The 17,182-nt window shown below is 32.3% G+C and overlaps 1 protein-coding gene across 1 annotated transcript in view; it reads left to right on the forward strand.

Annotated features, from left to right (window-relative positions):
- The first annotated feature begins 988 nt into the window (after positions 1–988).
- Positions 989–17,182, forward strand: part of LOC106716234 (ABC transporter G family member 23) — a 62,536-nt gene continuing 46,342 nt past the window's right edge. The window contains exons 1-2 of the mRNA XM_045683943.1: positions 989–1,058; positions 11,454–11,520. Coding sequence (XP_045539899.1) covers positions 11,459–11,520 — 62 coding nt within the window. The 5' untranslated portion in view covers positions 989–1,058; positions 11,454–11,458. The remainder of the gene's footprint in view (positions 1,059–11,453; positions 11,521–17,182) is intronic.

Here is a 17,182-nt window from a genome sequence, read left to right on the forward strand (position 1 = left end):
TAATTATATTAAATTATTTTATAAAGACTATATTAAAATATAAAAATTATATTTTCTGTTTTTATGAATATAAGTGTATATCTAAATATAAAAAAAATTCTTTGATTTTTTATTTCACCACCCATTCATATCCATTTCTTCTTTATAAATACAAAATTTTGACGTGTTTCATACCCAACTTGCATGAGAACAGTGAAATTTTGTCTAAGTGAATTTTAAGTTTGGCGCGTTTATTGAACTTAAAGTGGAAAGGGAATCAGTTCAGGTCTGTACCACGTGTAAAACATTTGGGTTTCAGTGTTCTGTTGATTTGACAGCGGTGGTTTAAAAAAGATAAACTATAAAGTACTTGCATGCATATCAATATTACAATTTATATGATTAATTTACCTATAATAGACATTATCCTAAAAAATACGATAATTTCGATCCATGTACGATAATTTTTACGCCCCTGGTACGATAGTCAGTCCACTTCAGGTTGCTAACGCTGCCTACATGTAGTATAGTGAAGTCTGCCTCCAAATTAAGTCTAACACTACTATTAGGGTAGGATAAATGCACGTTTATGTACTTTTTATAGTTGGTTTACAATATTTCGTAAACATAAGTAAACTTTATATGTCAAATGTTTACTTTCCTCTCGGTGATGTTGCGAAAGACTTGCAATTCCAAGACCATTGGTTAAGACGGCCTACACCACTAATTTAAAATGTACACCGGGTATGCGGAAATGCAACGTAAATAACTATGTTTTTCTTTTCGTCGGTTAACCGTTACGAGTTGTCTAGTCGAGTTGTGGTGTAAACAAGCGACGCGCCTTCCTGCCACAACCGGCGTAGCCACTGACCGTTAGTAACGTGGCGAACCGAATACTAAATTGAATAATTCTTTATCTGTTTTAAATATCATACGAGTACTGTACGATATTAAAGAGAAAGTGTTTTGTGTTTAGGCGCGAAATTGCGCCATAGAGAAGTGGCAGTGATTTTTTTTTATAGTGAATTGTGACTTTTTATTTAGTGATTTTTGGATCTTTCAGACAGCTATTTGAAAAGGTGAGCCTATTTTTATTATTAAATTAAATTAAATCAAAACATTTCAACGACATATTTTTATATGTTACTTTAGCTAAGTCTATTAATGGAGGGCAAAAGTTTTTTTTTTTGAAAGTTATTTAGTGTCAAAAAAGTAAAAGTTGTGACGAATATTGAAAATGCCATCGGTTTAGCGTATTCGATGTTAACGTACTCAAGGCAGGCGTATGAAATCAAGGTTGTAAGGAGAAAGTAAGGCAGGTGTATGAATGGGAACCGACTGCGCCTGTAAAGATGATGTTTTTTAGGTTCTTTATAGCTTGCACAGTTATGTCAAAACCGGATATTCTTACGGGAAACGTACCAGTTTCTACTTCGATATAAAATATGTTAGGAATTTAAGAATGTAATGTTTATTAACTAGCTCGTCGCTCGTGACTTCGTGCGTGCGGACTTAAAAAATATTAATAAATAGCCTACGATATGTTCTTTTAGACTATGTTCTACATCTGTGTCAAATTTTATCAAAATCCGTTGAGCTGTTCCTGAGATTCTTTCTAAAAACCTTCATCCATCCATCTAAACTTTCGCATTTATAATATTAGATATAGTAGACTAGAACCTAGAACATGTCATGTTTATTTTTGTCAATATTAAACTGGAATCACGTTATTTACATTTTCATTGAGTTGTGACTAAACTCGTTATTATTCGGATTTTTGTCACTGGTTGAAAAAATACAAAATACATTTATGTTCTAAGTTATTTATACGTAGAACATAAATGTATTTTGTATTGTTACTTCATTATGTAATTATTCTAACATCTATAGTGAATCAATGAAACTTGTCTGAACGCGCGGGATGTAATCTCCGTGTTACGTGCAGAGAGAGTGTTGTTTCGTAATTTATCGATAACTTTAGGTTCTTTTTATAAAATTAAAAACTATACTTGTTCTGGACTTATTCATGTACTTTAACAATTGAAGTGTGATATTTAAAAAAAACATATTTCGTGAATAACATTTATTTAATTTGTCTGTCTGTCTGTTTTGGATAATCTCCAAAACAGCTGGCCTAATTTTAATTGGACTTTGGCGGGAAGGTAGCTAATGCAGTCGTAAGCGACGTAATGGCTAATTTGGAATTAATTTAATTATAATATTTTTCCAAATAATAATCAACGAACCGTGTAATTATAAAACTTGAATCTTAATTTTAAAAGCGAATTCTATTATCTATTAAAAACCTTAACAAATATAATTCCCAGAAAACATGTTTTAAAACAATTAGCAATTATTATTTTTTTAGATTGTTTTTTTAACTTTCTTGTATATGACATGACGCATTGATAGATAAATGAAATAATTTGGCAAGAAAATAATGTTATTAGCTAATCATTTATAATGCGTATATTAACATAATGACTGTAATTTTTTATGCACTTCTGTCACAACTTAGTTATGTAATAAAATTTAATAAATGAGTAAGTTAATAACATTAAGAAAAATCAAGTTAATTAATTGATTTAACTTAAAATCCTACTTCAACATCCCCGTGTACTTATCCGACTCACGTGTGTGTGTGTGTGTGTGTGTGATGGAAACACACGCTCGATTAAATACAGAAAAGGAACAACCGGTCAAGCAAACAGCAAAAACGCATGCGCGTTGCGCCGCCAACTTTCTGTTGTAGTCACGTGCGTAACGTAACGGACCTGTGTAGCCATCTTTATTTTTTTAATTTTTCCGCCATTTTAATTGTAATTTAAATTATAGAAAATTAAATATAACAAAATGGTTTAATTTACTTAAAAGTAGTCGATTCATTTTATACAATTATTAATTTAAATATTCGGATATTTTGTTGTGGCAGAATGTTCAAAGCATTTATCTATAGGGCATTAAAAATGTACAAATAACCATAAACTAAAGTAAAATTTTGAAATTGACACGCTTTTTAACAGACTTCAAAAATGAGGTAGTTGTCTATTCGTCTGCATATTTTTTATAATTGCTATAAATTGTTTTACTTGATAAATTAAAATTTTAAAGTATCAGAAATGTTAATCCTCAGCACCATACCTCCTTTAAATTTAGTTAATACAACGAAGTGATCTAGGCGTATAAGTCTAACCTTACTAAAAAAAAGTGGGCGAGTGACATACGCAAGGTGAAATCTAAAAAAACACACTGAATTTGAATATAGAGTTATAATGTTTTATAGACAGAAATCTATGTCATTATTACTGGCAAATAATTATATTGACCTCAGACACAATGTCAAATGTCCATTAAAGACAATGCAAGTAATCGCGCATCTTACTGCAGTTTCACAGCCAAAAAGCGAACAAAAAATAGTTATCCCAAACACTAACATTATATTATATTATCCTCTCTTTTATTCTTGTTTATTAAACTGAGACTACGATATATTATTAATGCAAGTTTTCATAGCACTATATGTATAAATTAACACTAGCACGACAGCCAAAAATGTTTTTATTTGTTGTTATATTCACTTATACTAATTACTACGTTCCGTTGTTAACACACTTTTCGCACCATTCTTCTTCTAATTTGCACCTATGTTTTTCTAATAAAAAAGGCAAAGGTCTTGGTGGCCAGTATGCCACCTCTTTGGCAGAACACAAACTCCTTGTCTACCAAAGAGATGGGATATATAATTCTTCACTCAAAACAACGTTTGTCCAGTGTAAATAAGTACATTGTGACCTCAAGCCAAGTCGCAAACATCGCAATCGACATCGCGAGCAAACATCGCTCTAACTTGACTATATTAAGTAGAAGGCTGTATTGCACAACCCACTATGTATTTAGTACTTTTTTATGAAAAACTGACCACATAATCGATTCTAGTGTGTAGCTAACGCCATCTATCATCTATAATGTGTATTTGTTTCAACTTAACAATACTGAAGATCATAAATATTATTAAGAAATTTGTGCCTGAATGAAGTACTGTTATCCTGTAGTGTTTGTGGCTATGGTGGCCACACCACACTGTTGTCTAGAGACTACTGTTAAGTCAGTTCTGTCCGAGCTACCGACTGGAGTAGTTGTCTTGCAAAGCTAGCAGTTTTTAAATTGTACCTAGATGTCTACTGGTCACAACTACAGTAATGATTTAGCTTTATTTTTATTTTGAGGGGCTTTTAAATAATATATCACATTTTTTGACTACTATCGCGATCTTCAGACCACTTTAATAGGAATTAAATGGATAAGAATGTTAAAAATACCGCGTAAAATCATTAATAGGTTGAATATACATAATTCGGATGTTAGTTTATTTTCTAAAATTCTACATTTTTATATAATTGTGTGGCAAACGATCGAGCGGCCACCTTAATTTAATAAATCGACGGAGGAGACGCACGCAAAGAGAATATGGTAAATGTTCTCTTTCCTTTGCATTCCCTCCTCCGTCATATCCACTTCCCCTTCCCATCTTCTCCTTATAAGAAAAGAATGGGAATGGATAGAGGACTAAAATTAGGCCTCATTAGACGAAATGTAGAATTACTTTTATTTGACGCCTGTCTTCTGTGTGGTCGTGGTATTTCACCGGACGAGCCGGTCAATTCGTACAGCAGATGTTATTGCTGGCGTCTACTACTGTTACAATACGTATATACAAGGTTTTACTTGCATTTCACCTTCATATTTATGTAACTAGGAAATTCAAGTACTGTTCCGCGACGAATATATTAGATTTGTTTTATCTGTGTACAGAATAACATATTATTTTTGTTTAAAAAATGTATATAAAAACAAAATGCGTCGAATATTCAAAGAAAAACAATGACATCATTTGTATCTTTTTAGTAAAAAAAAATAGAACAAATAATTTATTACTGATGCTAATTAGAAATTCCAGTTTCAATAGAAACTTAAGGTGAGTTTCCACTGTACAAAACATGTCATCTATCTCAACCTGAGATATTTAATCAGTGGAAAATCACGATTATGTTCAAAGACTAGTAGATAAAACGTGATACTTTATTAAATATTTTTGACTCACAAACCTTTATCATTTGTTCTATTGTAGTTTTTGAATTCTAACAAAAAAGCAATATTATATATTCTCTTCTTTTTATACATACATATATAGACGTCAAACGAGCAGAGTCCCATCGTAATTAAAACAGGTCATCAACGTCCATTAATTTGTTTGACCATACTAATCTCAAGAACTCTTAAACGAATTCAAATAATTATTCTATGTGATTGTCCAGTTATTAGAGAATTTATAGGCTACTAGCTATCGTCGGCGACTCCGTCTGCGCGCTATTAAAAAAACGTAATATGTAGCGTACGTGTTCTAGACCAGTGATTGTCAAACTTTTTTCTTTCACCGCCCTCTTTGAAAATCAATTATATTTCAGAGCCCCCTAATTTTTATTCAGCCCTAAAACTTAAAAACCACAATTTCATTACTTTAATTAATTTCAATGCCTCCCATTTTTGGGCCCCTTTTCGCCCCCTCCTAGGTTTCAAACGCCTCAAGGGGGCGTTATCGCTCACTTTGGGAAACACTGCTCTAGACTATATTCTACATCTGTGCCAAATTTCATCGAGATCCTTTGAACCGTTCCAGAGATATCTTCTAATGAACATCTATGTATCCATCCAACCAAACATTCGCATTTATAATATTAGTGAGATGGTACATATTACACATCTTACGTACGTACAAGATGTACCATCTCCAATCTACCACTGATAGGAATAAAGCAGTAAGGAAAACAAAAATACAAGAGACAAGAGACACAGCTAGTCAATATCTGTTAATCTTGTATATGGATGTTAGTGGTATAATTTCGTTCCACATCTCGGCTGCTCCGGAGGTTATGTAAGCTTCGTCATAAAGCAACACCTTTCACTTGACGTGCCTTTTTAGTTCACTAGTGTTTTTAACAGTGCAACTTATCTGGTCTGATGAGGGTCGCTGCTATCGCTTTTAGTTCTGTCAAAAATAATGTTTTACTTATTTTTGACAGAACTAAAAGCTTGGGCTTAAAAATGGCATTAAAAAAAAAACATGACGTGTCAACTACAGCACAAAAAATACTTTGTTTTAATATCGTAAGGTGGAAAACGAGCAAGCGGTCACCAAACCACCAAAATAGCAAAGCGACCGCTGCCCATAGACATCTGCAATTGCAGATGCGTTGCCTAACTCTAATCGACAGAGGAGGGGACACATAGAAAGAAGATATATCCTCTTCCTATGCCTCCTCTCCGTTAAATCCACTTCCCATTCCCATCCTTTCGTAGACTAAATTAGGCCGCCGGTACCTCAATCATAAGACGAAATGCGGAATTGCTTCCCCTCCACGCCTGTCTTCTGTATGGTCGTGGTATTGCACCGGTCAACCCGGCCCATTCGTATACTTAGTAAATATTGTTGTTACGGGATCTACCACTGTAAAACTTTGTGACACTTTCTTGACATTGAAAGGGGGCGCCAGTGAGCAAGCATCATTTAGTTAAACTTATTAATCCTCAGATTAAGAATTAATCACAGGAGGACGTTAGTTGCTTTCATAGGTAATTTAATTGACTTTTGCCCTCTAGGACAGATAACTTTAACGATTATGTCTGTAAAATTGCAATGGAGAAAAACGTAAAGCACATTTCAAAGAAAGAGATAATAAAAGCAACCATTGATAAGTTCCACATATAGCAAGTCTATAGTTAATTTAACACAATATACTTGTTTAAATTAATTGCATGAGAACAAACTTGAGAGCAACAACTGGAATAGAAACATAATGCTTAAAAAAAAACTATAAACTTCCTACATTTTGAAATTTCTTGCCGTAATTTTCCATCAAATAAATACGAATATATCAGTTTTTTCAAGAAGAATACGTAATCATGAGGGATGACTTTTTTTAACGTTTTTCGGTAATGGAAACAGATGATTATCATTCATTACTTGGATCATAAAGTTTTTTCCGTGATTCGAAAACTTCCTGATGATTAAAATAATTTCGAGTAATAAATTAACCTATAGGTCAAAAGATTCTTTCGGAAATTAATGTTGAGTCGTGTTTAATTAAATATGCAATGAACGGAAATCCGATCTGGGTTTTTGATTTAGTTTTATCATGCATTGGTACTGCTAATACACTAATACAGAAACATAATGTTGTCTCTTTTGGGTTGGCAATATATTTTTGTACAATGGCAACCCAGACTTATTGATCGCCTTGGAAGCGTCAAATTTGGAATGTCAATAATAATGTGTGTTCGACTCATTCCTTTTCTATATTTATGAGTAATTTTAGTTTAAGGTCGATTAGTTAAGCGATTATTAAGAAAAGGCTAAGTTAGGAAAAACCGAATACATAAATTATTATCTTAAACCTGAAAAAAGGCGATTAATATAAATTAAAGATCTCAGATTCTTCAAAATAACACTGATGAGACTATCTTATCTTATTTTCCTTAGACAAATACTTAAAACATTAATTCAGTGTGCATGTGGCTCTGCTGTTATTCTTCTGTCTTAAGTTCGTTGTCTGACATTGATACTTCCAGATGAAATGCATCTTCCGGTAAGAAGCAATTTAGTAAAATCAAGACGAAGTTTAAGTACATGACATTTTAAGAAACTATCATTAAAATCTTTAAACTGCATTCCACTCCGCTTCCGATTTATAATCTTTGTTCCGTAGTGTCACTAGTTTTTAATCTTTGTTCCAGGGCGTTGCTGATTTTTAATCTGTGACTGCTTCTTCATTGGTTTTTCCCGCCAAATTTATATCCGTATATTTCGAATAGCCGACCTCATGGTGCGAAACTGGTTGTGAAACGAAGGTGATCTAGGCAATTCTACATTTATGGCACATTTTATAATTTAGTTAGTGAAACATGTTCGTAGGCTTATATTACATGGTATTTGACAATAGTCAAGGTTAAAAAAGTATTTGGTTATTCATATTTTAAAGAAGGAAGAGGTAAATTAAATCGAGCTTAACTTTAGTGACCGTTAATGCTTTTAAGGGGTCCTAATAAGACTTTTCACCAATAAATTTTATACATCAGATACAAGAAAGATCTATCCAGATATTAACAAATAGCCAGTGTCTTGCAATTATTATGTAAAGTTGCCAGTTAAGAATATCCGTACACAGTTAGGCAACACCAGAGCTCGGGTTACACAAGCAGTTATCGACCAGTGCAGAAATGTGGGAATTCTTTACCATAAATACATATATTCTGAGATAACATGTAGAGATATAGATTATAAAGTTTGTTAAAAACAAAGAAACTTAATTATTTTTAGACTGTATCAGTCAAGACGACATTTAAACATGAAGTAGTTTTTTTGCAGTCTTCTATTATCTTGTCCTATTTTGTTCACAATATAAAATAGTTGCAAACCCTTACATTCCGTAGAAAACATATTTCTCCCTGTTGTTAAACATGCATGGCACAAGATAAAGGACCGAACCCATCGTTACTGCTACTGTCAAACAAAAAACGTTACCGTGTCCATATTTATCGATCCTTGGCTCTATCAGTTTTAACCTGATTGCTCGCTTTTATATCGTCTTACAATACATTTAACCGGACACTAGTTAACGGACGGTAGTATTCGACGGTGTGCATCCAATTATTATTGTAAGAGCATACGATTTTACACTCTAATACAATGCTATAAAGTATATTATAGCATACAAGATATGATGTTACGCAGACCGTTACAAATTCACAGCAAAGGATACAATTTCACCATTGACGTGGTTAATTTGATTACAATGAAAGTTGGTGTGAACGCGTTCTGGAGGTCGAGTTAGACATAATGTTTTAAATACAAGAAATGAGACGAATTACCTGTGCCTAGCGTTGCCAGGCGTCCGGATAAAGCCGGACATACGTAGGCTTTTTAATATAGGGTGTCCGACCTTTCTACCCAAATGTCCGGCCAAACTGGCTGGTCTGTCCGGCTAGTACGTTTGGCGACCTGGCAACCTTATCTGTGCCTATTTTTGGGAATCTTAATTGTTAAAAAAGTACAGGAAGTAACCACAACATAGAAATCGGGTTAAAAATAATATTTTACTCTTATGTCAAATGAGTCGAAAAAAAAGTTTCGTTTAAGGATAAGAACTTCGTCCGGCGTCCGGTGTAAATATATTAACAGACTTATGTCAAGGTCGGTCGGTCGTACGTTCGGGTGTGGTTAAGGAATTTTTATTTTGAAAATTATGCGTACGCAATTTCCTGTTAGTATTGTTAATGTCTTTAACATATAGCTACGAGTATAATTAAAATAAAAGCCCGATTCAATGACATGGAATGCTATTTTATTCGCGCTTTGTAACACTTGAATAATTTCCCCCATTGTATACGCTGTCAGCTGTCAAATAATAGTCGAATAAAGAATTTGAACCTACGAGCAAATTATTGGCACATCAAGTATTGAACAAAGAAAGAGAAGCGTCTTATATTGCGATGAAATTCCATTCGTTAAAACGAATACAAGATGGCCGCCAACAATCATGGTAGTAATTATTTCGTCCTTTGAGTAATCGTAATTAATGTATTTTCCTGATAATTATTCAGCCATTAACAGATTGCATTGAACAATGACTATTGTATGCCTTTTATAAAAAAATATTATCTTCATTGCTCGTTTAACATAAAAAATGTATCATGTCAAAGGAATTAGGGCATAGCATTTGTTTTTCGAAAAAGCCCGCCATAAAGTGCTCCTTTTTCGCGCCATTTTATGTTATGTATCGCGTAGTATTGCCAACTTTTAAAAGGGTGTTCTTTTGGTAGTAAAAAATTATGTTCATTTTATTTATTAATCATTCAAAATATTGGATATACTGTTAAAGTTTTAAAGCATTCATAGTATATTCACGCGTTTAAGTATGTTTATTGTTATTTTAAAAATGCAGTAAACAACAAGAAGTGGGTTGGGACATGTGCAATCAAATAAATCCCTTGTTGTAAGCGATTAACTTCGGCCTTGTAATGTATGTGGTATGCATTTAAATTGTTCATTGCAACCACTGACCAGTAGGAAGTGACCAGTGGCTTGTTATTTTAAGAACTTTTAGTCATAGTCAGGTAGTAAACAAGATAAGTATGGCATATTTATTTGTATCCTGAAAGTATAAGGATGCAAAACTTTCAGTGTCTAGAATGCTCACAGAGTGTGCTAAATTGTTATAGCTTTTGTAAAAAGGATGTAAGCGTTGCTAAAATAGGAGTACTTTGAGAGATATTATTGGTGAAACGTCCCAGTCTTTGGAGAATTTTACGGCTCAACAACACCACACTACGTATGAAACACAAGACAATCACAACGCTCGCCTGTAGTAGTGACTTCTGTGACGATTGACACATGACGTAGGCATAAGATTCAACCAAAACACTATACAAAGACATTGAGATCGATGATAATATGTTTTTACACAAGCATTACGACAGTGGAAACCCACATTAAGTAAAGTTAGTTTGGTAACCCTTCATTAATCTCATGTAAGTACATTATTGCATGACAACTGGTTTCAGTTCGCGTGAGTCGAAACTGCAATCATGAAACTGTGTTTATACGTAGTAACGCAATCGAAACAAAGAAGATATGTTTTAACAAAGGTGACTGTTACGGTCTGACTGAGAAAAGAGTTATCTTTCGGTCTTTCGCATATGTATTTAATCCTTTCCATTCTAGGCCCTTGTAGTCTCAATTACTTAACCGAATTTGGAAAGTAAAGTGTAATTCTGTTTGTATTCTTTTCGTATACAATTGAATATTTTTTTGAATTTAGCAATTGCTTGTTAATCACAACGAATCTATTTAGAAAAATGAATAAAGAAATAATGGAAAATGAAAGTAGGAAAATTTTTAACAAACGAACATAAAATTGCGTGATAACGCAGTAAATATTTTACAGGTTAACTTTTCACAAATTTCCATTAAATAATACTTACAACTTTACTATTTATACTAACTTCTAACAGGGTCAAGAATTTAAAAAGGACGCACGTCTGTTTAGCAATATTTATTTAAATAATATGTCAAATATTAAGCAAGTAACGCCATCTCGTTGTGTAATATGGACAAGCAACCATGGGTAGACGATCTTTCAATTTTCTGACTACAATTATTCGTAGTTCGTAGATTGATTTACATGTTAAAATGCAAAATCATGAATTAAAGTACACGACACTCGTCATGTCTTCAATGTTCATATAAACTACAAGTAGATGGCGTTTGTTTCAAATTCAAATTAGTTTATTATATATATTTTTCACAAAAACATATACCTTGCAGAAACACATAGATTCATAAATTTTTGATAAAAAAAAAACAAAATTTCCCGTTTTCTAGTTGGATCATAAGATTTAACAATACATTTTTGTTGCAGACACAATGACGACTTCAAATAAACTGCAATCGGAGAGAGTGAAACAAATGTTCAGTTGGACAACGGGGTGAGTAAAATATACGCAAAAATTCAAAATCAATAATAAGTTAACTGTCTGACTGTAAATACATTATAAATATCAGATACGTTTTTTTTATTTAACTATTAATATAACTAAGACATACTTCAAATTATAAAATTAAGTACCTACATAATACACGAAGGAGATAATAAACTAACAAACCTGACATACATAGACATAACATCTTTTGAATGATGTAATGATCGGGGCCGCTGATGCAAGACCAACTTTCACGACCAGCTGAGAACGATAAGCAGACACAATAACCTACTTAAACACTAATACCGTATACAATATTGAACTTTATTTTTATGTTTAAAACAAAGATTTGGTAGCTTTTTGAATATTTAACTAGTAATATTTTATCTGTGGATTGAAAGTAATAATGCCATCTATTAGTAGTATTAAAAACTAATTACGCAATGTCTTTTTAAAGTATCTCCTATCCGTCACAAGATGGCGTTGATATATATTTAGCAATGGAACAAAATCGAATTAATTTTCATCACAACTCTAGACCTAATAATTAAAAAACGTTTTCACCTATTTACCTTACGATGTTAAGGCTAGTACTTGTTGATAAAAATTAAAAAATGAAAGTAAAAGTACGTTGGTTTTAAATATTGTACTGATATATCAAGCTTAAGGTTTTGTACAACCTTATTCTATCAGTATGCTGTAAAAGTTAAACTTATAGACAAAACGCAAACGTGTTTAAAGTTTTTCATAATAATTACTGTCAACGCCATCTGTAAGAATCCTTCACCTTACAGATCAAGGCTTTTCTTGCGTACCGTGTACATCTCGTAATTCGCTTTACACGATCGTAATAACCTTTGTAACAATTTTCATGTAAAAAAATTAATTTAAATAACTTATAAAAAGCGGTTAATGAAAATACAAGGGTACAAATATTGTTATTTTTTAGTAAAATTTGGTAACAACATAAAATATAGAGTCATTTAACTTAAATATTCAATCATTATTGATAATTTTATCATAACTTTGTACGAAAATTAAATCAATGTAGCTACACAGCTTTTTCATTCCTTATATTATTGTTGCAATCTAATTTCGCTCAAATTCCATTGAAATACGATCTATAATTGCTTACAATATATAAGGCATTTCGTAACAACTTGTGTTGCTGAACATTTCGCAAAGTCCTGCGGAAAAACCAAAATACCTAATGAATATTTAACATTCCACTCAATTAAATAGTTATAAAGTTTATTTTTCCTTGTACTGTGTAATATTATTTTATAGTAAGTAAGTAATAAAGTAAATTAAACTTTATTGTAATGGATTAAAGTAGTAATTTGTCATAAAAATTTATAATTTCGAAATATAAATGATTCTTTTGTATTGTTTTTCACGAAATCTACTAATATTATATATTATGTTTGGATGGATGAATGGATGTTTTTAAAGGTATAATTTGGTATAAATATAGAACATAGTCTGGTGGAACATAGGCTACTTATTATTTTATTTAATTCCTCGCGGACGGAGTCGCGGGCGACAGCTAGTATTTATATAATTGTCGTAACAAAACCTGTAATTAAAATTGCTGTTTGTTCTCTTAAAATGCAGTAGGTTTTTTCCGATTTTTTTTATGGCATAGCAAACGAGCAGCTGATCACTTGTGCGGAACTTTTTCTGTTGAAAAGATACGTTTCATTTATGAATTAGTACTTAAAATGTATGCATATTGCTGTAATATGCAAAAAAAATTAACATAACTCCATTTTTAGCCGACTTAAAAAAAGGAGGTTATTAATTCGACTGTATTTTTTTATGTGTGTTACCGCGAAACTCCTCCCCTGATAGTCCGATTTTGATAAAAAATATTTTAATCGAAAGGAAGTGCTTGTAGGGTCCAATTTTTTTAAATAACTATAAGACTAGTGGATTTTGAATTTAGCTTCGAAATGTGTTTCGAAAATAGGACATTTTTCAGTTGAATTTTTCTTATTAATCAGTTGTCATAAATTATGATACTTAAACGCTTTAAAATTTTTAGACCATAAATGTAAAAAGCTATTTAAAAATAAGTTTTTTTCCCTTATTTAATAAACATGTATACCCTAATCTTTACGTTACAAGGGATGACTTTTAATTGCTACATATTTTAATTTCTTTTCTCATAAAACAAACACTTCTCAAACAATACAACCAACCACTGAACTGTAAGGTTCAATAAATATGAAATTCAATGATTTATTGACATAGTGTCGTGATTTTTTGCATTAATCGTGTGCGTTAGAATTAAATTTTATTACAGTTGCTACTTTATTACTTTAAGCAAAAAACGTTTTAACAAAAAAAAATGTAATTGTATCAAGAACGTAAACATGGAAAATTTAAACAATAATGCATTTATGTGATAAATCTAATTTAAAATTGCAATTAGAAGTCTATTGGGTATTGTCCATGATTTGGTTTTATACACAGAGTTCGAACAAAATCGATTTAAATCTATTTTTTTTTTTTAGTTTTAAACTATGTGATCTTTTTTTATATAATGATCACGAGTCTCTTCATCTTTTTCGTCCATCTCTTTTATTTACATCTTAAAGTTAATTAAATTAAACCGTTTCATCTTTTTGTATTATCTGTGAAACTTGTCTATAGGTAATTTAAATTATTCTCATAATTTAATTATTAAAATTGAGCAGAATTGAAAAATAGTTTTTGTTTTGTTTTTCTATTTTAATAATTCTAATTTTTAATTAAATTCGATGTCTTACTAATATTACAAATACGTATGTTTAGATGGATGTTTGTTTGAAGGTATCTCCGGAACGGCTCAACGGATCTTGATGAAATTTGGCACAGATTTAGAACAAACTCTGGAAGAACACATAGGCTACTTATGTTTTTTCAACGCCGCGCGGACGGAGTCACGGGCGACAACTAGTACCTTATAATTACATAACTAATTTGCATAATTCAAAGTTTCTTTTTTAACTTAAAAAGTTAAATGCGATATTTTAATAAAATTTGAGTATCTCTATATACAAAAATAGATTTCGCGGGTAAAATGAAAGGTCAAGTGTCAAAAACCACAGACTAACACTGACACTTTACGAAGGTTGTCATAGACAAAAAATATAATTTTTATTCATATCAATACTTACAGACCTTGCTTGTAAGTTGCCTTGAAATTCGTTATTACTCACATTTTAATTACGCAACAAAATAATCAAATTACATACATTATTTTCCTTTAAATGTATATACTTATCTATAAATATTATGTAAGTCATTCTGTGTTTCGTCTGAGTGTGCGTCCATGAGGCTTAAGTGTAGCTCTTACCTTTTCCATCCCTTTTCTTATAAGGGGAGAGGATTGAAAGATGAAGTGGGTTTGGTTGAGGGAACCCATAGAAAGGCAAATGCCCTCTTTCAGTGAATCCTCTCCAATCTCAGTTAAAGATCAAATAAAAAAGCAACGTATCTGCAATTAGACATGTCTGTGGGCAACGGTCACGTTGCTATTTGGCGAATAAAAGTGGCCGCTTGCTCGGTTACCACCTTTTCTTTCAAAAGAATATGTCCGTAATGTAGACCACAAACGTTAGGTTAGGTTATTTCTCATGATGGAAATTTCATCATGCTTCGTCCGTCTGTAGGTTATTTATATAAAGTTCAAACCGTTTGTGGACTCAAACGGTTTGATAGATTTTTCAGTGCAAGTTGATTTAAACGCTATTCTCAGTGAAATTCTTACGTTCACATAAAATGTCCTTGTGGTTTACTATATACGAATATCAGGAAACGGCAAATACCATCGAAACATAATTCAAAACCTGTTTCATTACTTTGCATAATACCGACCACCTTAATATGTTACTATAGGAAGGTTTCATTCAACCGTGAAACATCTTACTAATATTATAAATGCGAAAGTTTAGATGGATGGATGTTTGTTAGAAGGTATATCCGGAACAGCTCAACGGATCTTGATGAAATATGGCACAGATGTTGAACATAGTCTGGAAGGCTACGTTTTTTTAATTCCGCATGGACGATTAACGGACGATTAACTACATACATCGCCAACGGACATAAAATTCCCGTTTAAATATCTGTAATTATAAATATTGACTATTCTCAAAAGCCATTGCTGACTATTAAATACATATATTTTGATGGCTGTTTTATAAAATATATCAGAATTTTAATATAGAATGTTACGTCACTTACTAAATTTCATCAAGATCCGTTCAGCCGTTCAGGATATACCTTCTAACAAACATCCATCCATCTAAACATTCGCATTTATAATATTAGTAAGATTTGATAAGAATAGAAAGGAAGGACTATTTTTTTTCCGCAAAAAGTGACGATCGGTTCAACAAAAAAAATCATACTAAAATTAGGTTAATAGATTTCGCTGTTAATATGTTCTTCTAATATATAAAATTCTCGTGTCACAGTTTTCGTTCCCGTACTCCTCCGAAACGGCTTGACCGATTCTCATGAAATTTTGTGAGCATATTCAGTAGGTCTGAGAATCGGCCAACATCTAGTTTTCATAACCCCCGCCCCCCATTTTTTTTTTAACTGCGCGCGGACGGAATCGCGGGCGATAGCTAGTAATTCTATACAAATCTGAAATAACATAGATTATGTTTACCAAGAATTAATTGTTTACGTCAGATGAAACCAAATGATAACAAATCCACTGACTCGGCAATAATCAGTCGTGATCGTGAGACATGACGTCACACGTACGTCAAGATATTTTACAAATGGCGGTAACCGTGCGAACGAGCATCATATTATAAAACAAGAATATAAGAAGGGAACGAAATATAAAACTAAAATTCGTAACCAAAATATTTGCGAAAAAAACATTACATAACATAATTTCAATTCTATTTAACTCACGTTTTTCACAAAATTACAACATTTACCACGGACATTTGAAATAATGTAATGGCCGCCATGTTTGGAATTTGACGTTTAAATTATTTACTTTGAGTTCCTGAATCCAAAATCTCCGTTAGAAACATATTGCTATGCTCTGTGTTGTCAAAGATAATTTCAGGGATGACGATATGTTTTATACATAGACTAGCTTTTACCCGCGACTCCGTCCGCGCGGAATAAAAGATATAAAACGGGGTAAAAATTATCCTATGTCCGTTTCCTGGTTCTAAGCTACCTGCCCACCAATTTTCAGTCAAATCGATTCAGCCGTTCTTGAGTTATAAATAGTGTAACTAACACGACTTTCTTTTATATATATAGATTTTGGACTCAGAAACCAATGGTTAGGCTTTCGTTTTAAAGAGGATAAGCTGTTTTTGATATTTACTGCCCTTTTTATTAACCGTAATCAATATGGTCTAAGTTATACATTGTAAAAAAACACAATGTATTGAGGAAATCATCTCTTTGTATATTGGGTCAAAGGTGTGAGATGTCGTCGTTTTGTATAAAAAAACTAAGGCTTAGTCTAATCATAGTTAGGGCTGTCATCTCTTCAGTGTCATTCGGGCTAAGGGTTTGACATCGACAACAAGAGTTCACGAAGGGTCGTCTTTTTTAACACGACTGACTGCTATGAACCGAGTGAGTACCAGGATTCTTATCCCGTGAACGTTGTACAGTCAGTCGATTTTTGTGGTTTTTAATT

This window comes from Papilio machaon, chromosome 24 (assembly GCF_912999745.1).
Source record: "Papilio machaon chromosome 24, ilPapMach1.1, whole genome shotgun sequence".
Classification (NCBI taxonomy): Eukaryota; Metazoa; Arthropoda; class Insecta; order Lepidoptera; family Papilionidae; genus Papilio; species Papilio machaon.